The sequence below is a fragment of the Gymnogyps californianus genome, chromosome 3, assembly GCF_018139145.2.
Source record: "Gymnogyps californianus isolate 813 chromosome 3, ASM1813914v2, whole genome shotgun sequence".
Classification (NCBI taxonomy): Eukaryota; Metazoa; Chordata; class Aves; order Accipitriformes; family Cathartidae; genus Gymnogyps; species Gymnogyps californianus.
This window is the reverse complement of record NC_059473.1, coordinates 67,010,871-67,038,845: the sequence shown is the minus strand read 5'-3', so window position 1 is coordinate 67,038,845 and position 27,975 is coordinate 67,010,871. Positions and strand designations below refer to the sequence as shown.

Sequence of the window (27,975 nt, the reverse complement as noted above, 5' to 3'; positions counted from 1 at the left end):
TATAACCCCACAGTAAGGTCCCCTGTTTCATTTCTCTGACATAAATTTCTGTGCATGTCAGTTTGCATTAATATCATCATATTAGCTATCTTTCTCCAATATTTCTGCAAACAGATTACCAAAATATACTCATGAGCTCAGTGGAAGGGCTACTTAGAACCAAGTAAATAATAATGGAAAATAACAAACTATTTTCCGGATGATATATGTGCAGAAGTGAAAGTTTGGAACAATTCATTAGTCCTCACATGCAGTTATTTCAGTTTAAAAAGAATTAAATTATTTTCTAAAGAGTAAGAAAGTTGTTCTGCTGTAAGAGCTAGTAACGAGTAGTGGCTTTTCTACTGCTGCTGCTGCTGCTAAAAGAAACATAAATGCATTTTCAAAAAAATGTAAGATCCATCTCTTTCAGTGGCAGAAAACAAACAAGCAAATAAGTCTGTTAGCAGTATCAAAGCAATTTGAATGCTTCCTCAATGGCTTTGGCTTACAGAATACTTTTAACTCTAAGGAATTCCACTTAATATCATATCAGAAACACCCTTTACTGACACTTCTTCTTTAAGATGTTTCATGGTCGATTTTCAGCCTGGTGCTCAGTGGCATCAGGTGAGAACCTCCATATTAACAAAAAAATTGGAACTATACATCCTCTCTGTTCCCTGCTGCAAGTCAGGGCATCTCAGATGCAGAATTAAAGGCTAGCACAGCTTTCATGTCTTTAAAGAAATGGCAAATCCTTATGTGAATGAGTTCCAAATACTTGAACAGAAATTTTCTTCTTACCTTCCCATCTTTTTTTTCCTAAGGAGCTGAAAGGACCATGAAAGGTGCAGACATTGGCGAATATTGTATTCATGAGGGAAATTCTAAAAGCCTGAATAAATGTAACTCTCTAACTCTTTTGTATTCATTTCTAAGCAAGCTGATGTCTGGGAATCTTTGCAGAAGGAAGTTTTGGGTCTCAGTCTGCATCTCAGCTCTTTTTCATGACCAGAAAGCTGTAACTCAACCCACCCTGAAGTGCAATTGCAGCAAGACCATATTACTGGTAGAAAGGACGTTATCGACGGCATCCTCTGTATTATGGCTGCTTGATCCAGTCTAATGATGAAGATCTGGGAAGTGTTACTAATATGCAACAAAGCACTATACAGTGTGCACTTCATAAATCTCCCTTCTTTCATGCATATAAATGCTATTGGCTGCAGAAGTAAGAACAAACTGATTATGTTGTTACAGGATGTTTTTATTATTGGAGGGCATGAATGATTTTCCCTTCTGAGACGTTCTGATAAATAACAGTGCTCCACCGTTGTGGGGAGGGGAGCATAATGTTTTCCCCTAAACTGCAAGGCCTACAATGTGCTGAGTAATAGATCCTGTCCCCATCTCTACGGTAACCTTGAGAGTTCGGTGGTTCTCGACGCTTCCACTGGCCCTCTGCAACTCCTCTGAGGCACACAGCTCAGGAGCCCTACAAGGATGGTGACTGTACCTAGGTCACGTTGCTCCGAAGGGTCTATGAACTCAGCTTGGCCCGCATCTTCCCCCTGACACCATCGCCAACATAGTTCATAATTTCTACCAACCTCCTCATTTCTTGGACTGTGAGGCTTCAGCAGCCCATTAGGACACAGGAATTGCCACTTCTAGTCTGGCTCCATCTACTCTAAGAGTGTTCAGAGAGCAGCCACAGACGTATCAGTGTTAGGTTTAAGGACACTGCAAAACGCTGACAAGGGCCCCCATGGACAACTCGACTCAGCCGTACCTCTGACAGCTGCAGAATGGCTCACACCAACTGAACAAGCAGGAGGAACTCTCTTCTGAAGCTTCAACAGAGCACATATAGCAGACTCCCACAGACTGGCCTCGCCTCCCACTTTTTCCTAAGCTATGCAAGTTTTGTATAGGTGGTCTCCATCTCCCAGAAAAAGAATTATTCCCATCGGGGCATACACATAACCCAAGAGAGTTTATGAAATCAGAAGAAAACCTTTACCCACCTTTCCCAGCTGTTTTCATTACTCCCGAAGCTTTTATCCCAAAACACTTCCTCCTTTGTGGGTTCTGCCAGCCTGGTGCACCCTACATGTCTGTGAGGCTCAGAGGGAGCAAGGAGGACCCCTTCTCAACAGAACAAATGACACCAGCCTCCAGCTTCTACACGTCTCTCTGAAGAGGCGATCTTGTTCAGCTCACAGCAAACAAGGTCCGACATCGGGCTGCTGTCGCTTCCAGCTGAACAAGGTAACATTCAGTCCAAACCATGTACCATGCCAGCTCCAATTTCACTTCATTTGCTACATCATCAGTGCCTTGTTATTTATATAAATATTCAGTTTCAGATGTCGATAGATATTGATTTGACACTGTTCAGTTTCACTGAATGGTCCCTTCTTCCTGTGTTGTAAAACAAGGAACAGGGATGCTTTATCTTGGATTACATTTCACAGCATAAATCTTTGTCTAAATCTTTTTCTGCCCTACAGAACTAAGACCTAATCTCATTTTCTACAATGCTGAGCAAAGAAAACTAGAAACTCACTCTGCCATGCAGGCTATTCAGAGTGCACACTTCTGGACTGCAGGGTAGTATTGATATTTGATCAATATAGGTGGGTGGTTTGGTTTTTGACAGATTTTGGTAGAATGCGAAATCCAAACATTAAACTGTAGCTTTAGATGAGGGCACAGACCTTTTAGAAAAAGTAACCATTTAAGAATGTGCTCAAGTGTCTGTGTTTGGAAATTGCTTGACCAGTTAGTGGCCTCCAGCTCGCAAAGACACTTCAATACAATACAAAAAGCAAGTATTTTCCATGTGCCAGGTATAAAAGCAAATGAATATGAAGTTTAAACTTTCTCGTGAAAATCTTTTAGCAAATTATGCCAAATAATTTGCTAAATGCAAGGAGAGAAAAAAAAAGTGCTATTTGCTATAAGGTCATTGCTACAAAGAATAATTAATTGACTACTTGCCAACCAGTCTCTCACTGTTTAGCTATCGTTGTTTAATGAGCATGGGGGATGGTGCTCTTGGTGGGGGGAACAGGGACGAACCACACACTCAGAACCAAGTTCCCAGTGTAACACATCCTGTATAAGGAAGGCAGCACACAGTATACTAAATTCTTAAGAAAATCTGGCCCATAAAAGTTAGAACTGCCCCTTCTGTTCCTTAATAAACTTCAATGAGACCCCAGAGACAATTAGGTTGAATAATTCTGCTTACTTCACGTTTTCTGTTCTTCTGATATAAGACTATTCAACTTTTTCTGTTTTTTTCACAGTCAGCTAGCTACACTCTGAAGAGGAATAACAACAAGCTATTCCTGGGGGAAGGGACACGAGGAAATGCTATATTAGGGTAGATTTGCAGGGACCTCTACTTTAGAAATACATTTAATGGTTTTCTCTGAACTTTGCATCAAATTGCCCTCAGTCTTCTGAAATTGCTGCACATCTCCCAGCTAAATCAGATTTCTACACTAAACATAAGGGTAAAATTAGGGCTCCGTATTGAAGACCTAGCCATTACCGTAACTTCTGAGATTAATATCTGTACCCAACACTAAAACCTACTATTTCCTTGTTCTCACACCCCCTTGCCAGAGGGCAGACAGGAGGAGCATTGATAGGGGACCAATTAAACTAAATGAAGCCAAAAGCAGATAAAAGCCGCACTGAAAGGAGGTGAACCAAGGCATTCCTGACATCGTAAATACTTAAAAGTGATACAAAAGGTCAGAGGGGAAATAAATTAATAGCTCAAGAAAAGATCATTTGTACCTATGCTGTTTCATTCAGAAATGAATGGCATTTGCGAGAAGTGTGACACAGATGAAAAAGGATTTAAGAAAGAATGGGTAATTACAGCAGTTGTTTAACATTTCTAAGCAGGTCTTTGGATGATCTTTCAAGAGAATGAAGAGACAAAGCTAAAGGCACAGGACTGCTGGTGGTTTGCACTCTCTGTAAGCCTGAATATATTGAGTGCCTGCAGAAGCTTAACTGTGGAGTTACAATGAAGACCTGTGCACAGCTGCCCATCCTCACTTCCACACGGCACAGCTGCCTTCAAGGTCACTGGGACGCTGGAACAGCATGGATGGACTGGAAGACGACGAAAGGGATGGAAGGAGGAGAAAGAGAGAAAACAGAATCAGCTGGGAAAGAAAATAAACTGTTTCTGAACAGGAGGGACACAAAGCAATACTACATTAGCATTCAAACAGTCCAAGAAGGGAAAATGTTGCATTCCATCAAGTTTTGGGGTTTTTTAAAGTAGTAATTAATAATCAAATTGTCACAAAGCAGAGGACCAGTGTCGGAGCAAAACCTTGACAAGAAAGCCAACAGTCCAATGAGACTCAGCTTCTGGAACGTCGCCCTGAGACACCCCATCAAAACACGCACGCCCCGCAGGGACAAGATGGGCACAGTACTGACCCTCCAGAGACACTCCCTCTTCTTAAAAAGCAGCCAGAAAACAGGCGTTCACTTCGCTCTTGCTCATTTGGTTCATGAGCAGGAGCCCTTGGGGCAAGCTCTTGGTAGGGGGAGGGATGGTGGCAAGGTTTTCTGTCGTTTCCAATGCGATCTGGAGCCCTGAACTGGTACAGAGGAGAGGTGAGCCCTGGAAGCAAAAGGAGTCTGTCGTTCAAAACTTGCGCTGGTGCTTCCAATACAGCCTGCAAGGACAGAAAAACCTCCATCTCCAGAGGCAGCATAACTGTTTGCACAGCTTGGGGGAGGGGAAGAAAAAAAATAAAGTACTTTTTGCTAACTGTTAAGCACAGGAATTGTAAAATGCTATCCAGAGAGCACAGTTGCTCCTGCCTTGGTTTACCAAAGCACACCTTGACATAAACTGTCAGGTCGCTACGGTATCAGAGCCCCAGACACTTTTTCTTTACCTGAATTCCATGAGAGAATTGATGTGCTTTTGTGAAGGGGGACATACTCCAGCAAGGAGTCCAACAGAGACTGGCTGCAAAGCTTAAAAGAAAAATATTTAAAAGGCAAAGAAAAGCGGAGCTGCCCACAGGTGGCAATCATATCCTTTGAGTAGCGCAGTACAGGGAAGATGTTAGAAGAGAACAGAAAGGTCTTAGAGCTGCACTGACGTGGCTGAAGCAAAATTTACATATCTATATTTTTATTAGTAGTAGAGCATTCAAAGGCAAACTCCACAGGGATTTGGACACTCTTTAACTCCCTTCACTGTGTGCTACATACTGTAATAGTGCAAAGGAGCAGGCCAACACTGTGGACTCTACGAACAATATCCAAAATGCTAATTATGGCAGAAGCCTCACAACACATACCCTGTACGCTGCAGAAGGGAGAAGACAAGCAGCCGAGGCACAGCTCAGAGGCGAGAAATAATAGTGATTCCCCAAGGGCCCCAGGACTCTGCCGGGGCTGGGCTAGACACGAACCTTGGCTCCAGGGCAATCCGACAGTGTCAGCACCAGCAACTTCCCTGGCTCAACTTATCTGAGATCAAAAAATTCAGATAAGCAGCAGTTTGTGTGCCACAACAGCACTACGCCTAGCCAGGTGCTAGAAACTGACAGTCCACCTGAGGTGCTCAGAGACTATTCCTCAGCTGAATGATAACAACAATACATGAAGTCACCACTACCGCAGCCCCTCCGATCACGAATAAGCCACAGACACAGCATGGTGGAGGAAAGGAAGAAACTGAATAGATCTCCTGGTATAGATCAGCTGGATATCATATAAAACAAAATGCTGATGGAAGTCGATCCAGAGGTAAGAGGTTTCCCAGACATCTGCATAACTGTCACACATACGATGGTCTGCTCTGTGGCCAAGTGACATGTGCACACAGACAGAAAAAAACATCTCTTTGACCAAGACGAGAGGAACCCGGGGACAGAGAGATGCACTGATGACACTGTTAATGACCCTTGTGCTTTCCTTCCTTCACGCTGGAGCTGATGCAACAAGAAGTCTCATGGTGGGAGATCACAAAGTTAAGGAAAACAAAAGTGATTCCCTAAATGAGGTCAGGACAGTGATCCTAGGAGATCCAGGAGAAGGGCAGGCCATACTGTGAACTATCACTGAAACCTCTCATATCTGTGATGTTTGGGATCCCTGAGTACCAACTGGCCAAAAGGGTTGAAAATAGCTGACCTCATAAGCTGTGAAGAAAGATATGAGGGGAGCGGATTTGTTTTTATGGTCTTACCTACACAAGAGAGTAGATGACTAGGTAGCAGGTTAAAGGCCACAAGATCAGCAGTGGTGTTCTCTGAAATGCTCCTACTGTTGCAGTGGTACAGAAGTGGTACTGTAGGTGTGGATCCAATGGCATCTGAGGAAACTTCTGGAAAAGAGAGAAGAGAGGAAATTTGTAGAAGAAAGATATTCTTCACCTAAGCCAATACAGAACCATGTTGCTACCACTTTTAAAGTTATAGGAGAATTTTAAATCAAAGGCAGATGCAGAAGAGCACACTGTTCAGAAATACATGTCACCTACAGAAAAGCGCCATAATTCCAAATAAAGGCAAGTGAAAGAGTGAAGCAGAAGAGTGCCATTTAACAGGAGAGGGAAAAAAAATTTAAAAATAAAGACGACTAGCAGTCTTAACATATATATACACACACACACACAGATTTGATTAAGAATATTACTATGACGGGTATATCAAATACCTGGGGGTAGGGACTGATAGGCTGCAGAACAATAATAAATGCAAATTCCATACACAAGGGAGTGAGACATGCATGCGCAGAGAAGAACAGATTCCCTATGAGAAACACAGATTCCCAATAGACTCAAGTTCTAGGCAGAGAGAGGAAGAATGTGGTACTAGGGACCAACGATGAGCACAACAGCGAGGGTCATATACTGAAAGAGGCTCGGAGGTCAGAGAGGTTGCAAGCTGAACAATGAAAGATGCCAACTATCCCTATGCATATGTGCCGTATAAGACATGAAGCTACATATTTAAACACATAAATAATTGCCTCACAGCAATTACTCAGGAAATGCACAAGAGGAAAAGCAATTCCTGACTTGATTCTGAAGAACATGCAGGATCTGGTTCCAAACGCTGCAGAGATCCATTCTGCCATGCCCCCGATATACTAAACTGCAGGAGCAGCAACAGTACCTTACCCCATCTCATGCAATTGCATTTTCTTTAAGTGAGGCTAAATTTAAAAAAAAAAAAAGCTATTTAAAAAAAAAAAACCCAAAGATAAAAGCTAACAGTTAAAGTGTTTGCAAGTGACAAAAGCACTATAGTGGAGGCTCACTGAATTCATATTTAACCTTTTTGTTATTTAATCATTCAACCAAAAGAAGGAATTATTTGACAATTTAAAGCCATATCCATGCAGGAAAAAAAAAAAAACAAACAAACCAAAACCACACACACACACTGTCATATTTTATGTAAGATTATAGTGAGCAGGCCAAAAGGGGTTTTGAGGAACAACTTGTTAAAAGGGCATAAAACCAGTTATTCTTTTCTCAGGAGCAGGAGGTCTGCCAGAAATTTACAGGACCAATAATTAATGTGTAAATGGAGTGACCAAAGAAGAGACCACAACAGAAAAACTAAATCAATTTTCTGCATCTATATTATCCCTTTGGGATTTACAGGAGTGACTCCAGAGGAACAGTCTCAAACTGAATTTCAGTAAAAAGTTGTAACACAAATTGAGAAAATTAACACTGGCTAGTTACCAGCACCAGATGGTCTTCACCCACAAATTAAACAGAACTCAAGTATGACACAGCTGAATTGTTTACTGTAGTAACCCTCTACTGAGGATAACACTGTTCTTTTATAAAGTCATGACTCATGAACCTATTGGAGTTTTGGAGGAAGTTCATAAGCATGTGGATAAGCAAGACCCAAAAAATAAAAATAGACATCAAAAGTCTTAATTAAGAAATTAAGTTGCCATGGGGAAAAAGAAAAAAAAAAAAAAGGTGCTCACAGGGATAAACAAGTTTAAAAGACGAGAAAGAAAAGGTGGGAATGCACAGTCTCATTGCAGACAGGTCACCAGTGTAGCACTTGGGCCCATGCTGTTCAACATACACCTGATCTCAAGCTGGGGGTGAATAAATGAAGCGATAAGGTTGGTTGCTAATACTGAATTATTGAAGGTTTTAAAGAAACAAACTGCAGAGAGCTCCAGATGGACCTCATGATACTGGTGACCTCATGCCTGACTGGTGAAAAAATTGCAGATGAAATAAAGCAACGAAAATGAGAAAAAGTCCCACACTGCCTTCACAGTGATTGAACCTGAACTGTCTACCACTTGAATCTGAACTGTCTACCACTGGACATGAAAGATCATTCCATCAATAACTATGAAAATGTCAACTCAGTGATTAAAAGTAGCCAAAAAACCCAAACAAGTATCAGAAGTCATTAAGGTACAGAGAACAACAAAATTACTGTCCCACCATATAGATCATTGCACATTCACCTCCTGATAAGATGTGAATACAAGGTACATTTCTGATTTCCCCTAACCTGAGAAGACAGAGCAGAATAAGAAAAGGTTCAAGAAGGGCAACAAAGACAACCAAACATCTAGAATGGCTTCCACACATAGGACAATGAAAAGAGCTGCAACTCTTTGACTAGAGGAGGGGACAACCAAGAAGCTCTATGAAATCCTAAGTAGCATGGCAAAGGTAAACAGGTAGGGTTGTTCATTGAGTGAAGAAGTCCCTTCCAAAGAGACAATACACAGTTACACTGTAAAACTTCCATAGGATGTAGTGAGTGCCATGAGTTTACAGGGGTTCAAAAGCAATTATGAAAATTAGTGGAAGTAAACCTCATTAATGGCTACTGAACACAAGGACGTTACATGCAAGTGACAAGCTTACTGAGAAAGCATTCTAGGAAATTATGACTACGTGCTTCTGTGCTTCAGCCCTTCCTTAAGCATCCACTATTGACCACCATCAGGGATGGCAGATAACAAAAGTAAACAGACCTTCAATCTGGCCAAATGCAGTTGTTCTTACTGCCCCCACACTTTGATTAAAAACTCCAACTTTGATTCAAAGATCAGTGGTGAGAGGGTGAGACGGCAAGTGAAAGCACATGTGTACACACAAGCTGAGATGGTAGCCAGAAACTCTATCAAAGCTTTCCAAGTCCAATGACATCATGCTGAAGCAGCCAGTGCTAATTACGCTGCTAATTCTGCTAGTGGCATGGATGAGGTCATTTCTCTCCAAAAATAGGCAGTCACTTCACACTCACTCAACAATGCTCAAGAAGCAGCGGATCATCCTTCAAGGCAGCACATATACACACTTCCAGCAGCAACCACTCCTACACACCTGTACTGAGAGACTCCCCATGCTCAGGAACGCCCTTTGGAGCACCCCTTGGGAACACCAACTCCTCTTTAAAACATATTTGTTGGGAACAGCTATGCCTTCTGGGGTTACACAGATGAATGTTATTTCTGGCCTTTTCCTCTGTACGTAATGTAGATGAAGCACACTGGCACAGACAAAAACATCATACAAGGTAGACCTTTTTGCCTCTGTCTTACTAACTGCTCGAATATTGCTAAAGGGCTTTCTAAAAGAGTAGGAGTGCTAAAATTACCTAAAAGTAAAGGCAGAGACAAATGAAGAACAGCCACTCTAATCAGTATTGCCCACACTCAGCATTTCTTAATTGAATCTTTAGGAAATTATTTTGTAATCTTAAGGACGTCTCACCAGTACACTGACTTGTGAGACAGCGCCTAACAGACGGACCTGGGATGCCAGTCCTGTCATCATCAGCATATCTAATTATGCAGTTTAGTTGTATTGTTTATGTGCTAATTATTTTTTCTTAGAACCAAGTAAGTGTTTTTAGAATTTACTGTGCCACAGCCACAGGTGTCTTGGCAGGAAAAATAAATAGTTCTTTCCTAGCTTCACCAATGGTGTATCACTGGCTTAGCAAGTACTTCTGTACTGGCTCAATTCCTCCTGTAATGATCCAAGCAGATTTGATATAAGCAACTTAGAAATTCTTTGGAAAAAATGAAGAGCAGAGTATTGTAATCCTGTGTATTCTATATATACCTCCAAAACACCCACATTGTGGTTGCACAGAAAAAATCTTCTAATTATGCCGAGTTTTCACAACAATTTTCATTATTCCCAACAACATCATTCACAGAGAAAAATTAGCCAATTTAAAAAGAAAAAAAGAAAAAAAACCCAACCCCACACTATTCTCACGACTGCCTTTGAGTGCTGGCAACACCGCTTGCAGGAGAACACCTCCTCATTCGAGTGGCTGCGGACATGGGTATTCTCTTCTTTTGACTCTTCCTAGAAGACCTCTGGTGAAACAGTTCTGCATGGATGACAGAAACATTTGGTCTACAGACTTGGCTGTCCCATTTTCTCAACTTGGAAGGAACTGGGATAAATAAGAATCCTCTTCTGAAGTACTCCATTTCATGTTCACACACTGGCCCATCATTGTTATCGTAACAATACTTTTAACAATAAGATTTTTAATTTTTTTTAAAAAAACAGTATAATTCTCTCACATCTCCCTCCACCATCTAGCCAAGGCAAAAATGTAACAAAAATCAGAATAACCTCCCAGCAGAGATCTACAAAAAATAAAAATGCACCATCTAGGTAGAAAAAGTTGAATGACTGAAAAGGTTTTTGCATAGTATGTTTTCTGATCTACTTCTTGCAAAAACATACCAGAACTCCTAACTATGTCAGAATTGTTTGTTCTCTCATTGCTAAACCCAACGAGAAGAAAAAAAATTTTTTTTTTTTTGGTTCACAATGGCACATTAAAAGCACCACCAGATACTTCTGCCAGGACTCCAAGACTCCCTTACCATACCCCCCCAAAATACTGCTTATTTCAAGATCAAGTGTTTTAAACAAAAACAGCATCCCAGATGGATGTCACCTGGCTGCATCCCAAGATTTTACAGTCAGAGAGGCAAAACGCTGTAGTGAATGAGACCGACACACAGAAGAACAGGAGGCAGACTGGGATACTGAGATGGGCACCCCTCAGCTCTGTCTTTCACAGATGTGCAAAGCCCCACAATGAGAGCCTCGATGCCGTTTCACCTACTCGGGCTCTGGTTCCTGCTGAAAGAAACTCCCTTTGCACAGGCTGAACGAGATTTATGACTAAAGACAGCTTATGGCAGTCTAGAGCAGAGGAAGAGCATCCAGAGTAAGGGCTTGGGAGCTCATTCGCCTTCTAATTTACAGAGCACAATGTGGGAACATACTAGAATATAATCAAGACGACTAAATTAGGTTAGACACACTGTAAGTTTCAGACTAATCCAAAACCAGAAGGCAAGATTTAAATCAAACAACTCTTCTCGGATCAGGGGAAAAAGTGAGTAAGCAAGAAACCAGTTTCCAGTTGCTAATCCAGCGCAGCCCAGGGTTTGGAACCTCAGACATTTCAAAGCAATTACGTGTTCCCTCGTTTATTCTGGGTCATTTGGAGCGAGTCATACATCTGCATGTTGATAACCCGCGAGGGGACGCTCCAGTAACTCACGCAAGCTTGCGATTTTCTGCTATGCAAAGCTTTCTATCCTCACAGTTTCACTGCGTCCGGACAACTGGACAGGGAAGTTGTACCTGCCTGAGGCACCCTCTCCGATGAATGAGTTACGTACTGCCTGACTAGCCGCGGGCGTGAGAAAAACACGTGAAAATAAATACATGACTTCAGGAAGTCGAAGAGCCCTCGGTGCAGCTCACAGGATGGATGGCACGACAGCAGACAGGAACACACAAGTGACCGCTCGTACAGATTAGATAAATGCAGTTAGAGCACTAGATGATACTTTAAATTCTCACTTTCTCCAAAAGGTACCGATTTACCATTATTTATATTGGGGGGGGGAAGTGCCAAGAGATTATCAGACGTACATACTCCGTTTCGCGGCCCCCACGTTCAGCAAGCCCGCATTTTGCGGGGAGGCGAGCTCGCCGCGCGTACCCAGCGGCGCGGAGCTCCGCGGCGGCGCCCGGGCCGGGCCGGGCCGGGCCGGGGCGGGCGGGCGGGCCGGGGGGGGGGGGGGGGGGGGGGGGGGGGGGGGGGGGGGGGGGGGGGGGCGGGCGGCGGGAGCGCGGCACGGCGCGGCACGGCGGAACGGAGCACAGCACAGCACCGCCACCTGCCGCCGCCCCGGCAGCCGGCCCCACGGCAGCCGCCGGAGAAAGAGAGCAAGGAGGAAGCGTAGCTGCGGCAAGTCTGGGTCGAGTCAGGAGAGCGAGGTGTGGCTGCCCGCGGCGGCTCACAGGGGTGTCGCAGGCAGAGGGCGGCTTTCAGGCAAGGAGATAAAAAGACGTGCGTGCTGCAGGACTGGGCCTCCGCTTCTCCCCAACGGGCGATGAATTAACACCGGAGAGCAAACACACGTTCACGCAATAACCAGGGGGTAGTTTCACCGCTCTGAAGGCACGAGAAATCCCGTGGGAAAGAAGCACAGAACCGACTGACCTGCAGGACCTGATCTGGTGACATAGCACGCGATCAGACTGTTGACGGGAACCAAGCCAATTAAACCAAACCGCAGGCATTTTCAAGAGTAATGCATTACGGAGGCATAACAGTAACACAGAGGGCAAAGCTCATTTGGCAGGTAAAATACGGAGACTTCGGCTCTCAGTGTGAATGAGCGTTACTGGTTTTACAGTGCCACAGGAAGAATGAAGGATCCTTTCAATTATCCCAAAAGGGACTAATCAAGGAGTGGCAACATCTGCAGGGATTTTGAACCACCACCACCAGCACCTCACCACCACCTCTGTATGATTCAGAACAGAGGACCTGAATGGCAAGTTATATTCCCACTACAGTTTAGAACCTGCACGTGAAGGCTGTCCTTTGACCCTGACCCATTTTAGAGCCGATCTTTGTCCGGGATGAAGGTAATTCCCAGCCACAGCAGAGAGCAGATGTACCACTACCCACCTCCTGGCCCGTGTGAACACCATTAACTGCGGGTACAGCTCAGGCCGGCAAGGTGCTCAGGTAGTTGCTCAGTCCATAGGGAGGGGATGGGGATGAGCCATACTAACCAGAAGTTGCGGAGAGGCTGCACCACAAAAGCCAGCCCAGGGAACAACTGCAGCTTCAGCAACAATCACCCACATCACATCAGCAAGGAAGATTCAGAAGTCAGAAGGCAACACAAGCAAGTGCATCCAAACGCCGATGCCAGTTCCCGATGGCTGGCTGTGAGCTCCAAGCACAGCCTCCCTCCACAGTCAGAGCATGTCTACTGTCTCTCTCCCGCATCTGTTCTGGTGCCTAAATAAAGGTTGGGCTTACGCTGTCATCTTCCCTTTGAATGAAGGACTCGTACTGCCTCTGTCTCCCTCCCAGTTGCCTAGTTTTATGAAGCTCGTAGAAACTTATTTTTGAGACATTCCCTCCCTCCACTCCCTTTGCCAAAAATGACTGAAGTCTGCCAACAGATTCAAAAGTAATTAGGGGAAGACACACACAGGCAGCAAGATTGCCCCAGACACCTTTCCTTTGGAAACCAGGCTAAAACCCACAGTATTGTATTTATTAAAACAGTCCCCTGAAGTCAGATTCGTGATTGCTGTACTTCTGTTATTGGCAATACAGCAGATTTTTAAAACAATTTTTGGAGGATTGTATTTGGGTTCTACAAATCAGACTGATTTCACCCCTTCTAGGTGCAGGCCAGCCATTTATGAACACTTTTCCCATCTGTTAAATGGGGATGATAAGTACTTACCTGCCTCAGATATGGTCCGTGTGCAAACACAAACAGTGGCTTGAAAGTCTTTAAAGCATTGCTCTACATAAAAAATAATTATTATAAATATTGCTGTAAGATTAGCACATACACATTTTATTGTTTTTGAATGGCTGCAACCTTTTAAAAATAGAAGCACAATAGAGGTCTAATCCTCAGATATATTTGTGTGATACAGAGGAAATCATTCATTTAGCAAATCTTTTCGCCAAGTTAGCTTTCTGCTGCAATTTAACTCAATACTTAGTAAAAGAGCGTATTTTATTGGACAGTTCCACCGCTTTTAAGAATATCTGACAAATAATGCACTGGAAAAAGTTTCAAGCAGGCCTTTCTCAAACATTTCCTTCTCCGTTGGTGCTCACTGGATAAAAATGCATCTCCTTACCCCTTGAATTCATCTCAGTCATGCCACCGCATACTGAAAGGCCTGACGGAAACTCAGCCAATGCTTCCAACACATCCAGACCCACTCATCTTCCCGCTCCCTACCGCCTTCCTGAAACCTCACCAGCACGCTCACACACGCTGCTTGTTGACCTGCTACGTCAGAAAAGCCTGCCATGCTGCTGCCTGCCTCTCTGCTGCTCGCGCAGGGGGCAGGTGGTAGGGATGACAGCTTTCTTCTTACCACCCGTGGATATCCAGGGACGGCACATGCGCTTTGCGCAAGGTGGGCAAGTACAGGAGGCTATGGAAAATGAGTGCAAACTCTTTGGTCTTTGAAGAGGACAGGCAGCGCGAGAAAGGTGTCAACACCCCATGCAAGCATTGCGGACCCTCTCACACACACCCTCCCCCCAAATATACATTGGAGGATGATTTTTGAGCACAAAACCATCCTTACGTGCTCCACAACATCCAGGCAGCAGTACGAGGGGCCACTGCCTGCTTCCCCACTCCTTCCTTCCCCCCATCTCAGTCCTGCAGCGCGGGCAGAGCAGCGGGGATGCGTCCGGGTTTGCACACTAAGTGTTAAATCAATTAATCTGTCAGCTGGGTGAAAAAAAACCTGCGGATGTGTTTCCCAAGTTGTCAGTCAAACAATGATCAGCTGCCAAATTGCCCCGAATAAGCAACCCGAGCAGCGTTGTCTTCTTAATTATAAAAGATTCTTATCAGCTTACCTGAATGGTTTTGGACTTCCCCCTTGTGCCCTAATTTAATTCTTTAATTATGAGTAATTAAGAGCCAGTATTTTCAATAAATGCTGAGAGGGTTGCTGTTCCCTCGCATATACCCAGTAAGTGTTATATTACGGATTTAGCTAAGGTGCGCTGTGATTGCGGTGAAGTTTTAAACTTCTAGCCAGTATTTCCTTTTCCAGCAGGCATTCATGTTGCAAGACTCTTTCTAACTTATCAGTGTCTCTTTTCATACACAAAACTACCAACTACCTACAAAGACAGGAAGTGTGAAATGAAAATATAATCACCGCTTAGTGTCAATTGTGTAAGTTTTACATACAAATAAAAGAATTCAAATGAGAAAAGAAGTCAGAAAAAACAACATTTAATTATAAAAGAGCTTTTTAAATTAAAAAAGATAATGGCACTAAACCAGAAACAAAGTTATTTAAGAGATCATAGCCACAGGGCGGTTGTAATTTTATACTGAAACTGTACAGCTGTTCCTATCATCTGCACTTTGCTCCTGATTAAAATGACATCTAGAGTTCCAGTAACAAGTAATCTTTTACAGGACTATAATGTATTATGAGAACACACACCATTTTTGTATTACATGGCAAAAAAACCTTGTATTTATTACATTAGATTCATAAATATTTACCTAAGCATTGTACTGGTTTTCTACTCTACTCCTTACATTTAAAGAACAGGGAGTGTGGTTTGTTCTACTGACAAAAGTGATTTGTCTTACAGGGTTCACCCATAGCGGCACACTGCTATACCGCGTAGGGGTACCCAACTAGATGGAGCATCGAGGGCAGGACAGTCACGTTAGAACAATTTCCTATTTTAGTCATCCTGCTTTTGAGAATCCTTCAGTGCTGCCTTTCCACATGGAGACAGCCTTTGACTTTAAAAAACAATAAATACTTACGCCCCTGAAATTGTTCGTATGCTGTGGATAACTTATCAGTAGATGTCTAATTTTTCTATGACCTTTCAGAGTTCTGTTTCACTGCTTATATATAAAAGGGAGAGTTCCAGTGCTTACTTTGGGAACAACACAGTCAGGGCCTGTATCCAAAGCTCAGCAGAAAGGCCCTTTATTCCTTTAATCAGCTTTGATCACGTAAAAAAATGTAATTCAGTCCTTGATTGTATGTAGAATATTCCCTATGAGGTCAATATAATTCTGTGTGTGCATTGAAAGAAAATATTTCATTCCAAGGATATAATTTCACAGTAGATATTTCAGGTAGTCAGCACGTAGGTGTGAGCACTTAAGCACGGCTGAGCTAGTTTACAAATAAATTGTAAAGCTGTATGCAAGTTAGTGAGCCCAAAGTGTTGCTGTGGGACTGGGGCTCTGGAGCTACAGTCCACAGCTCTTTCTGCTGCAACAAGCCACATCAGTCTATAATTAATTATCAGTGAAGTCCATGGGGAGCTTTCAGTCTTTCCCTGCAAAAAGAAGGATTTGAAATAGTTCACTATTGGACTATTAATTTTTGAAGTGGTTTAGACAGCATCTATCAGCATAAGGGAAATCAGAACTTGATTTCTAGCCTCATCCAGGACAGTTCACACATAAAGCTGATGGCAGATAATATCCAAAAAGCCTATGTGAACTCCACAGTAGACCTTTACACTGATTTTGAGTGAAAGGTTTGGTGGTTTGCTACCTATGAAATTGAGACTACAGTTTTCCTCCACAGTTATTTTATTCTTCCTGAAATTTTTTATTGTGCTAGTAATTGGCAGGTTTTGGCAGTTCACAAAATGCAATCTATCAGATGTCCAAAAAAACTGAAACCAGTGTATGTAACATGGCTGCATATCATTGCTGAAAAACCTAAAGGTCTTTCTAGTGCATGACAATATTCCAGAAAGGACACTGCCAAGAGTGGTGAGCTTTAAAAATTACTCACCTTGTCACATGGTCCTTTATTTTTTCTTTTTTTTTTTTTTTTTAAATAATCTCAAGAATACAATCAACTGGAATAAGAATAAAAAATATTTAAAAGATCTAGCAAAAAAGCTGCATAGAAAGCATTTTCACAGTTCTGTTTAAATAGTTTTTGTCAAACTTTACCTAGAAAGTGAACAAAATTAGGACTTCCAAAGACAAAATATATTGCATTGCAGTTTTTCCTGTGAATTTCACACTTACTTGGGAAATTCATATGACTGGTTTTAGGTATTTTTAATACTGTACCATTCAGAAGTGCTGATCAGGATTTGGTTCTCCAGTGTACTAGCACTGTAAAGACCTATATGAACACACAATTCTACACAAACAGATTGTAGATCTCTAATATAAAGAGGTTAAACATCTGTTTGAAAAATAAATTCTTCTGAAACAAGACCTACCAGATGGGAGGTAGATTAGTGCCATTACAATATTTAAGGTACTTATTTCAAATATGAGTGGGAAAATTGTGCTATCTCCAAAATTTTGCTGTGAGTAAAACTGAAAATTTATTGGTAATCACTGTTGGGTTTCCATCACTTTTTTTTTTAAACTGGATAAGGTTCTATTAATATATGTAACACAGTTGAATGTTGAAAGGACACACTATCCCTTTTAAACATTCAGCCTTACAAAGTAAGTCCACAGGTTGTTCTTTTGCCATTAGTTGTGAGCTTAGCTCTGCTTAGATTTTATAACCCACTCAGCATTTGGGTTGAGCTGGTATAGGTCCTTCATGTACGTATCATCATCAAGGCAGCGTTCTCCTAGAAACAGAAGAGAGATGTGGTTACATCAGTACCAAAAAAGAAAGGAAACAACTTTCAAAGTTCCTGTCACTGTTTTATTCCATTTAGGTTTTCAAGCCCTCTCTGTGGTATTAAAGAAAGGACAATGCAGCTAAAACCTAGAAGTGCTCTTACCCTTCCCATCTGTCTTGGGGAGGAAGGGGAACAGAGGAAGAAGGGAGGAGAGTAGGGGCTGTGCCACCTCTGTGGCACGTTCTAGGTCAGATTCTTCACACAGACCATGCACATGGGAGCTCCCCTCTGCAAAGATTTAGGAAAAAAGCAGCAATGCCCTGGTCCTCTCATGGTTGAATCCAAACACTAGGTTCACATTTGCATAGAAGCCCATTAAAATTGCAGGTTATGTTCCCCTTCTTAAACAGAAAGTTTGAGCAAGGTTTGTCCTTGCTAAGAAGGTGTTACTCCCTATCCTGCTCTCCTCTTGGTCAGCAGTTCTGCATAGCACTTGTAATGGTCACTGTCCTAGGAGGGAAAAGTAGTACAGTGTTCTTGGTGCGTTACAAGCAATTAATTCATGTCTAGTAGCTATGATGAAAATAGCATATGCTGATCCATCAAGATCTGCGTACTCTTCCCACTCCTCTAAAGGCAAAGCATTATCTCATGCATTTGCAGCTCTACATCACAGCCCCTCTCCTACTCCATCATGCAAGTGGTTGGGGTAGATGGCTCGTGTGCCAGCCAGACGTTTCCAGCACATGTGCTCCCGAAGCAGGCAGCAAGCAGAGGTGCAACGCTGCAGCTGGGCTTGTCTGCCAGCTCTTTGGACTCCCTATGCAGAGCAGGCAAGAAGGCAAGACTCCCTGCTCAACCAGGGTTGGTCTCCATCTGATTCCTCTCCATCCGCTCTCCTTGCCAGGTGGCAGCCTGTCTTCCCTCTAGGATTTTTATCCCAACCTACATGACCTGTACCGCCCACGCAGCTGAACTAGGCCCTCTCCCCCACACAGTGCAGCATGTTCAGGCAGTGAGAGCACAGGGACAGTGGTTTGCCACGTCCCTATCCAGTCCCGGTCACGAAGCAATGGCAAAAGTCCCGTTCAGTGCCCTGAAGCCCTATAGTGTACTGAGTACTCAAAAAATCTGTGGAGACTTCAGCAGCTCTGTCTGCTAGGGGACAGGATCGCAGTATTGCGCATGCTACAATTATGAGCATAAGTGTAAGCATATAGGTGCATCACGATGCTGTCGAGTCTTCTCACTTTTGGGCTCCCTCTACACGAGTCAGTCACATCGGGCACAGAGAGAGAAATGGCAAAGATCAGGACAACTGGTTTACTTAAACCTGTACAGCAGGTTAAAGTCAGTGAGTTTCTCTTATCTCAACTGAGAGTATTAATAAGGACTAGTATTTGTAAGGGCTGATTGAAGTTGAAATTGTCTGGAAGTAAACCATTCAGACAGAGGAAACATCTAAGCTTTCTATCCTATTTCATAACAAAACAAATCTGCAACTAGCCATGTATTTTCTCTAAGAGACATACAATTTCTGTCACATGTTTAAAGTGATAGTAGGTTGTTCCAGTTTCACTGGAATTCTGTTAAAAAAACCTTTTTTCTACAATGATTACACCTCTGTACAACAAAAAAGATACTCCTCTCCTTTAAAAAAGTCTTACATCTGGGATCACAACCTGCTTTAACAGGCATAGCAAATGTATGTACATACTGGATATGCAAGAGAACATAGAATACATTAATCTGGCATCCAGCTATCTTAGTAACTTCTTTTTTGCCATCAGACTTAGTAAAAACACTAAAACATATCTGTTGTACGGAACATAGGAAAGTATTATTTTTAATTTAAGTCTTTTGGTTTAGACACACACACACAAAAATTGATTTATGATAGTGATTAGGTAAAAAGGAAAAATGCTAGAAGTAGCAATTTACATACAGGATTTAAACTTGCAGAGTACAGAAGTACTGGGTATTCATGGAATTTTATAACTTCAAATAAAGTTTAGCAGGTCATGGTTAATAAGAAAAAAGTAGATGTTCCAGTTCTCCTTTTTTTTTTTTTGCTAAGCATATGAAAAATACTGTGATTAGAAACTGATTCCCAATGCAAAAATACTTTTGCATTCATTGAAGAAAATTTCAGAACTGTGTTCAAAATTAACCTTTGGTGTTAACTATGCTGATCTGCTATGTGCTTTAATCAAGAGGTTCTGGAAGACACAGAGCAGGAAAGACTTAACTGTTGGAAAATTTTATCACTAGGTCATCTTTCTGGTTGAGCTTTTTTTTCCCCAAAGGAACTGCAAGCAACACTCAAATGCAAAGCATGAAGGAGTGTAAGTTCACTTATTATGCCTTAATACAAAGAGATGAGTAAGATGAACTTCAAGCACCTTCCTATCCAACCTTTCTGTGCTTCTTCATTCTACATACATATCAGGAACATCTGTTCCAGCTGCTGTCTTCCTCTGGGAGAGATAATAAGATACTACTAATATGATGATCACACCAACATCTCTGCTTCCTTCTCCCCAAGGTTAACTGTCTGCCTTAGTGTCACGGAGAACTACGGACATGAACAAAAATGCAACCACAGTGAAGCCCATGGACAACGTGCCAAGGAATCCTATTCTAGCAAAAGAAGTTGTTCAGAAGCCATTCTTACCAATATTTCCTCCTATTTCATAAAGAAAGACCTCTTCTTTCTTGAGTGTTTGGACATTTCCACTGTCAGGAACAAAACACAATGAATAACTATATTGCGAAAGAGCTGGTACATTGGCTACTTAGATGTGTCCAGGAGAAATTATGCTAATTACGATCAGCAGTGTACTCATTTACTGATACAGTAAGTGAACAAGAATACCCTTACATGCTAGTGCAAATGAATAGTCCTGCAAGTGAGCAATATACTATAGAAAAGGTAAAACAAGATGGATGTGAAGAAACTGTGGGGTTTAGAAAAGAATTCCATTGTTATTAGCAAGTAGCCTGATATTTACCCCTGATTTTTCTTTCACTGCTTCTGCAAAAATAAGTATTCCCCTCAAACACTTCGTATTTCTGAAAAAGCCTTATGGTTGGGTGGGAGAAACCACATTCTTGCTGTTTTTAATTTTGCTGCAACTAAAAGAAGTAAAAAACAGACAGCGGAAGAATAAAGTCCCCGTATTACAAAGGGATTCTATTATTCTCACTGCTTAATTGTAATAATGTATGCTAAGGCACAGCCAGAAAATAACTTTCTGTCAAAAGTGTAAACCTCTAAAAACAGCATTTAGGAGAAAGCAGCTTCTTAATCTCAACTAGTGTACCATATTATTGCTTTAGCATGAATAGTTATATATGATGCACACGGTGTGTTACATTTCTTTTTTGCTAAGTCTATTCTGATTTCTTACTTTGCTCACGTATATAAAAAAATAGATGTAAAAGCTTGATTAAAACTTCTCCCTTTCTAAATGGATTTGGATGACTCAAATGTAGCTTTCCTTTTAAATCACTGCACATGCACGGCATTTGCACATACTTATATCCCAATACCTACTGTTGCTATATATAAATGCATTTTTTTTACAAAATAGTTTCTCTCTCTTTTCCTCATTCCTTTGTTTCCTAGACTTATTTTCTTGGAGTTCCCTTCTGTCTTGCCCCCAGAAAGTTACAAAACTATTCCTGACCCATCAGATTAAATAGCAGTTAATTTTTTACTAATGGCACTTATGTATTCTTGAAGGCTTCATGAGCTTTAATGACATTAGGAGCATTAAGTTAATTCCTCAAGTATGTATTCTAATGGCTAAATTCAGCCGAAAAGTTCATGAACTCATCTGGACTTAAAGTATTTTAAAACTTTTTTCTTGATATAGTATATGAAAAGCCACTTCTCCTGAAATGATAACAAAGCAAAAATGTGTTTGTACCTTTTCTGGCTGAGAAACCTGGCTAGTATATCACCGGCTTTCAGTTCTTCTGTCAGCTGTATTGCCATGGAAACTTTCGAAAGATGAGGCGCTTGCACCCGTATCACTCCCTGAGGAACATCAGCCTGCAAAGCAATAACGGTGTTGGAACAAAGCTGCTAGCAGCTGGCTTTGATGAGCTTCTCAAAATACAGTATGGAATAAGTAACTTAGTACAGTGCTCTGTACTTAACTACTATCTACTACACTTCGCTGCAGAAATATGATAACTACACAGTAATTCAGTAAATTACATCAGACCTTCAAATCTCTTTTTAACAGCAGGGAGAACTTTAGAAGAAAAGAACAGTAGTGTTTCATTATTTTTCAAAGATGTTAAGAACAATAATAACAATTACTGCTATATTAAGAACACACTTTGGTATGATAAGAAGCATATGAGATTGATATGGAAAAAACTTGCTGCAGGCATGAAAGCCAGGCAACCCCCCTGCACGACCCCCCCGCTAAAACTTCCAGAAGAAACCTTTCCAGTTTCATTTAATCTGAACTTCATGCCAAAAAAAGAAATCACAAAGTATTCACGGGTCAGTCTACTTTAAGTGATTCCTCTTTTCAAATACCATTTCCTTTTAAAACAGATATTCACTACTGCAGCTTTTTCTCCCTATTTTTTATTCTCCAGAATATATTCAGCTAGTCAACCTGCAGGTCTGACTACATAATGGATTTGTATTTTATTTCAACCCAAAAATCCTTGATGATGAATATCAATCACATTAGTTACAGAGAAGGAGGGCTCCAAAAGACAGTTTTTCTGTTCAACTTGCAGTACATGACATTTGAAGTTACAAAAGGCATAATTTATTTGTGAATAAGGTCCTAATTTCTGTTCCTGGAAATCTTGAGGTAATTTTTCTATTCATATTACATTACCATTTACTCAGATGTACTCATTTTGATAGGAAAAGAAATGTAAGAGTCTCAGTAGTCAAGGTTGATTATGACAGTTCATTCTCTTCTTCCCCCCCCTCCTATTTACTGCAATTGTAAGGCTGAACATTTCTTCTTCCGTAACCAATGAACAAATCTGGGCACCTGTGAATCTAGAATAGCTTCTCTGAAACCATCAGAGTTAAATGAATATAGAACAAGTATAAACGTGAGCAGAATCAGAAGCACAGCTTCCTGAGAAAGCTAAAGGCTCATTACTATACAAGTGATGAACTACGGTAAGTAATTTTAACCAAACAATCCTTCTATATCCAGTCTTATTATTTATAGATTTAAAAATACTAGATATAATAACTATTTATGTCTAAAGCATTAAGAATCACCAAATTGAGAATTTGCTTCGTAGTAATCATGGAATCAAAGATTCATAAGATTGCAATGGATCTAAAAGAGCAACTCCCTACATTTATCCCTAAATTTGTCAAATCTGTTCTTTAAGGCCTCCGCCTATGGAAACAGTGCCTGTAGCCATCTGCTAGGAAGTTAACTCCTGCTTAAAAATCTTTTGCCTCTTTCCAAACTGTTGGGATCCTGGCAAAAGGAAAGGAAACTTTTAAGGATTAAATGGTTATTTACAGATGTCCCTAACTGATCTTTCATCAAATTCTGCATGGTAAATTTAAATTGGTTTTCCTTTTTGTATACAATTCTGTATCATTTTGTCTCAGTTGATTTTAATGGAGTTTGTCCAACCTTCAGCTGGGTAACAGTTTGGGGTTTTTTTCTATACAGGAGGCATATGATAAATGATTTAAAAACCTGCCTGCTTTGAGTATATGAGAGAAAGAACAAGAAATGTCCACAGAGCTGTAACATTACGGTCACAGATCAAACAGAATAATTACTTTGTTTATTCAGACAGAATCATTATTAGCTCAGCTAATGAATGCATTTTGCCACTTTCATCACCTGCATTTACAGAAGAACACATGCTCAGCTGCACAGTATGTTCATGGTGCCCAACTATAGAGAGAACAGATACTAAGCATCCCCTAGCCCATTTACTGTGCAAATTGGTGGGAAAGGAAACGGGGCCATAAAACATCTAGGAGTAGAATCACAGAAGGACCTGTTCTCTGCACAGCACAGTTCAAAACATCCAAGTTAGGGCTCCACATCACAACATATAAGCCAAGTACTTGTAAGGTGATTGACAATATGCTGAAGGGTGGGTCACCTATACTATTTAGTTTGCGAGTCCCCTCTCCTGCCTCACAGGCTCTCTGAGGATGAGGTTTACAACACTGAAACCTCTGGCTGAGTTAGGTACTTGCACACTTTAAAAACCTGAAGAGAGATACATCCTTAGTTGATGGAAAATACACTGGCCTACAACATTTAGTCTGTAGCAGGCACAGCAGTCACCTATGAGGTACTCATCTTCTTTCAAACCCTTTCTTTTCAGAGGGACTTGAATCTATATATCACAAAAGAACTGCAGCTGCTTGGCTATAGGATCTGGGGTGGGTCTCTTCCAGATTCTCCTGTTCCATTTTGCATGACACATGTAAATATTCATCAGGCTAGACGAAGAGAGGAACAAAATGACTATGCAGTATTTTCAGTAACAACTCAGATGATGGAATATAACATATACTTATTAAATGCGCGAATGATACCAAGCAGGAATGGGGCACGAGCATTACGAAGAACAAAACTGGAATTCAAAAGGATCTTGCTACATGGGAGACAAAGTCTGAAAGAAATGTGATGCAGTTGTTCTCTTTGAACTGCAGTGTTGCACCTAGTTTGGGACAAACAACTGTAAAACTATATAAAGAGAAATGATTTAGCAGGTAGCAATTTTTTTAGTAAATAATCTGGCACTGCAGTGGATAACAAATTCAGCAAGAGTCAGTAACGTTATGCTGTGAAAATTCAAACAGGTTATGCAAACAGAATGGCTATGGGATACAGGGGTTATTCTGACCTGTGTTAGATAAGCCCAGTAGCATTGCGTTGTGCTGCTAACACGACTGGTCCTTTTTTGGAACAATTGCAATATATAGAGGAATACAATGACGGATGGTATAAATCTGGTTAACGCTAGTAGGTAAATTTCCAGTCCTGAGGGCATCTTTCTTTGCCTGGCTAGAGCATTATGCACCCCAACAGCAACATAAAGACTTAATCCCTAACACTGACTTGGGGCCACAGGTATGCATAGGTATCCGAAAAACAATTAACCCTCACGAGCCCTCTAATATTAACTACTCTCGATTAACCCTCATGAGCCCTCTAATACGAACTACTCTCAGCACTGTACAGAGATCTTGCTCAAAGTTTGCAGTAAATGCTATTTAACCGTTGTCTTAAAAGGGGAAATGTGATTGATAGAGAGGCCTCATCAGAGATAAGATGAAATTTTATCCAAGTGAGCTGACTGCCATTAAGAATGCAGGTACTGAGGTATTTCTGGAGAGTATGGAAGTGACTCAAGCTCTGTCCATCTATGTTTAATCACGTGGGGTGCCACAGCATGTGGTAGAAAATAGCAACTTTTACTTAGTTTTTATTCAGCTGCATGGAAGATAATTAGCTTTCAAAAGTTTCAAACAGTTTTCACTGGAGTGGGGATTCACCACAAGTCTGGGTGCCTCACTTGCCATCTAATAGGGAAATGCAGTTTAGGAACTGCACAGGAAAATCACCTCAATTTCAAATTAAGGCAGTACAAATTGAAAACTGGGAAAAAAAACCCCAACAGAACAAGTTTTCCTTACAGAATGAGACAATTTTTTACTTGGAAAAATGTATAAAATTGTCATTCACAATGAAGCCTTATCAATTTGTGAATATGATTTTAAGAGTAATATGTTCTCAGGCACCCAAATTACTGAATGCTTCAAATAAGCATGAAGGATTTGTGAAAAATTGTACCATTTAATTTCAAAGAAAATCCCTACAGAATTCTAGAGTTTAAAGAAAATTATTGAATAGTAACTTTACATTTACATTTGAGTAAGAATGTATTACATGAGACTTCAGCCCTAACTCCCCAGTGGATTAAAAAGGCATATTTTACTCTAAAAGACCAACAGCACTGAATTACAAAAAAATCCAATACCTGAAGTTGCAACAGCATTTGCCTATTCCAGTGTATTTGCTGTTATTTCTATGTTGAACAGGGGATGGCAGCATTAAGTGTCATCTCATCATAACGCAACTGAATTGTATTCAAAGAATTCTTTTCTTATTAGACAGCGTAAAACAAATGTCAGTGTTTAATTAGCTTTATTTTAAAATTGTATGTAAGTCCTTATTCTGTGTACAGATTCCTTCATATAGATAGATATGAAAGTAAGGCAAAGTGATGCCTGGGGAATTAATTTTGGACATTAAGAGATGTGTCAAATATTGCACACAAAATGAGGTAGGAACACTGAAATACAAGTCTCCAGCAGATACTGGATGCAGTTGTCCAAAGGATCCAGCTATTTGCACATTAAAAAAAAAAAAGGCATACTTGCAAGATCAAACCAGGCAGATTTGAGGGGTATTATAGCATATTAATTTGCCATATTCTATTTTTTGGCTTAGTAGCTTAAAAAAATGCCTTTATTAGAATATGCCAACCCTTTTTTGTAACAGTTTGCCATACGTATATGGTAAGAAAAACAGACCATTCAGACCAATGCATTTTTACAAGCTACCACAAGATGTCTCTAATTCACCAGAATCTTCAATATGACTTCAACCCACAAGGTGGTATTTTCATACCACCTAAATCTGATATGTATTCATTATGTTATCCGGATACACGTAAACAGGTAACACCAAATATGTATTTAAAATAACTTTGGAATCATGTATTTCAAATGCATTATAATTAACATACTATACTGTATAGGCTAATGAGCTTCAAAAAATTGTAATTACTAACCATTTAAATTGTAAATAATAAGCAATTTCAAGGTACATGAGATATATTTTTGAAAAGTTTTGATGTCAGTGGGAACAGTTCAAAGTACAGGAAAAATTAACACTATAATGCCACAGGATTTTTTTTTTTTTTTCATTGTAAAGAATGTGTGAAGAGTGTTACACTGAAACTTATGCCTTGACATCACTGATGGGTCTGGCAGAAGTCAATTACCTAATGGAGAGATACTGAACTGTCGATTATATACCCAGGGGTAAATTGGGAGTAGACACTTGGACAATAGCTGCATAAGAAGCAGTTTATCAGTTTTTTACATTTGTTTCATCCTTTGGGGTTTCTTGGGGCGGGCAGGTTGCACATGCCCTAGCATGCTCCACTTTACAAGGAATATTTAAAGATTCATTGAGGCAAAGAGTTCAGTGGTTTGGGAACTCCTGTAGGAGGAAGAAGGATTAAATACTAGCTTTGTTGCCAAACATCAAATAGTGAAATCTAGATACTTATTTTTTAAGGAAACATATGGTCTGCTGTGGCTTCCATTGGGCAGCAATGCATCTAAACATGGGCACAGTAATACTGAGTGTTGTCACAACACTTGCTCCCTCTACAGATATAGACCTAAGGTACTTTTGTTTCAGATGCCCAAATTGAAACAACCTGTGGGATATCATTTTTCAGAATAGAAATATTTTGAAAAATCTGGGAAAACAAACAAACAATCAAACAGCCCAACCCTCTAAATGTGTCATGCTCGTAACCCATAACTATGAAACCCATATTAACTTGCTATCTATTGAAATTCTCAGTTAAATTAATGTAGATATCCCCTCTGCTATATCCACTTTTTCACTAGAAATTATAGTCTTATTAATAAAGTATTTCAGATATATGTTTCCTTACATCATTAGGGGTCTTCTCCTGTTTCTCATGCTTTTCCCGGTCATATGCCATCTTTTTCAGAAGTTTCTTCATAGCTTTGTCCTTTTTATCCTTCTTCTGGCTTTCAGTGTTTTGTTTTCTCACTTGGTTAACAATAAACTTAGGAATCTAGATGAATATAGATAGTAAGTATGAATATCTACATAATTTCCTTAACTAACTTATCAAAACTTTGTAAATTGACAGACTGTCAGGTAGAACTCGAAAAAAATAGTATTTATTTCCAGTAATAATTAAAGATTCAAATAATATAAAGCTGTGAAAATTTAAAAATCACTCAGTTTGTGATGTTATATTCCATTCAGTAAGCTCTCAGGGGAAGAGAGCTAGAATCAGGCAGTGTTTTTACTTTCCTCAGCCAAAAAAATTCACTCAACACTTAGTCTGTACAAAGGTGATAACAACTTTTCCTGACATGCAGCAAAGGTCAAAAGAGTTTAAAGTTGCTGATGGACAACAAAGCCCGAACTTCTCCAGTCTAAGTTAGAGCTTTGCCTGAGACCATGACGCAACTTCATGTTTC

At 40.7% G+C, this 27,975-nt stretch overlaps 1 protein-coding gene across 1 annotated transcript in view; it reads right to left on the bottom strand.

Annotated features, from left to right (window-relative positions):
* Positions 1 to 16,908: 16,908 nt before the first annotated feature.
* The window catches only part of ARHGAP18 (Rho GTPase activating protein 18), a 65,278-nt gene continuing 54,211 nt past the window's right edge, over positions 16,909 to 27,975 (bottom strand). The window contains exons 12-15 of the mRNA XM_050894162.1: positions 27,414 to 27,560; positions 21,617 to 21,741; positions 20,359 to 20,420; positions 16,909 to 17,690 (exon numbers count right to left, since the gene is read on the bottom strand). Of these exons, the coding sequence (XP_050750119.1) occupies positions 17,599 to 17,690; positions 20,359 to 20,420; positions 21,617 to 21,741; positions 27,414 to 27,560 (426 nt within the window). The 3' untranslated portion in view covers positions 16,909 to 17,598. The remainder of the gene's footprint in view (positions 17,691 to 20,358; positions 20,421 to 21,616; positions 21,742 to 27,413; positions 27,561 to 27,975) is intronic.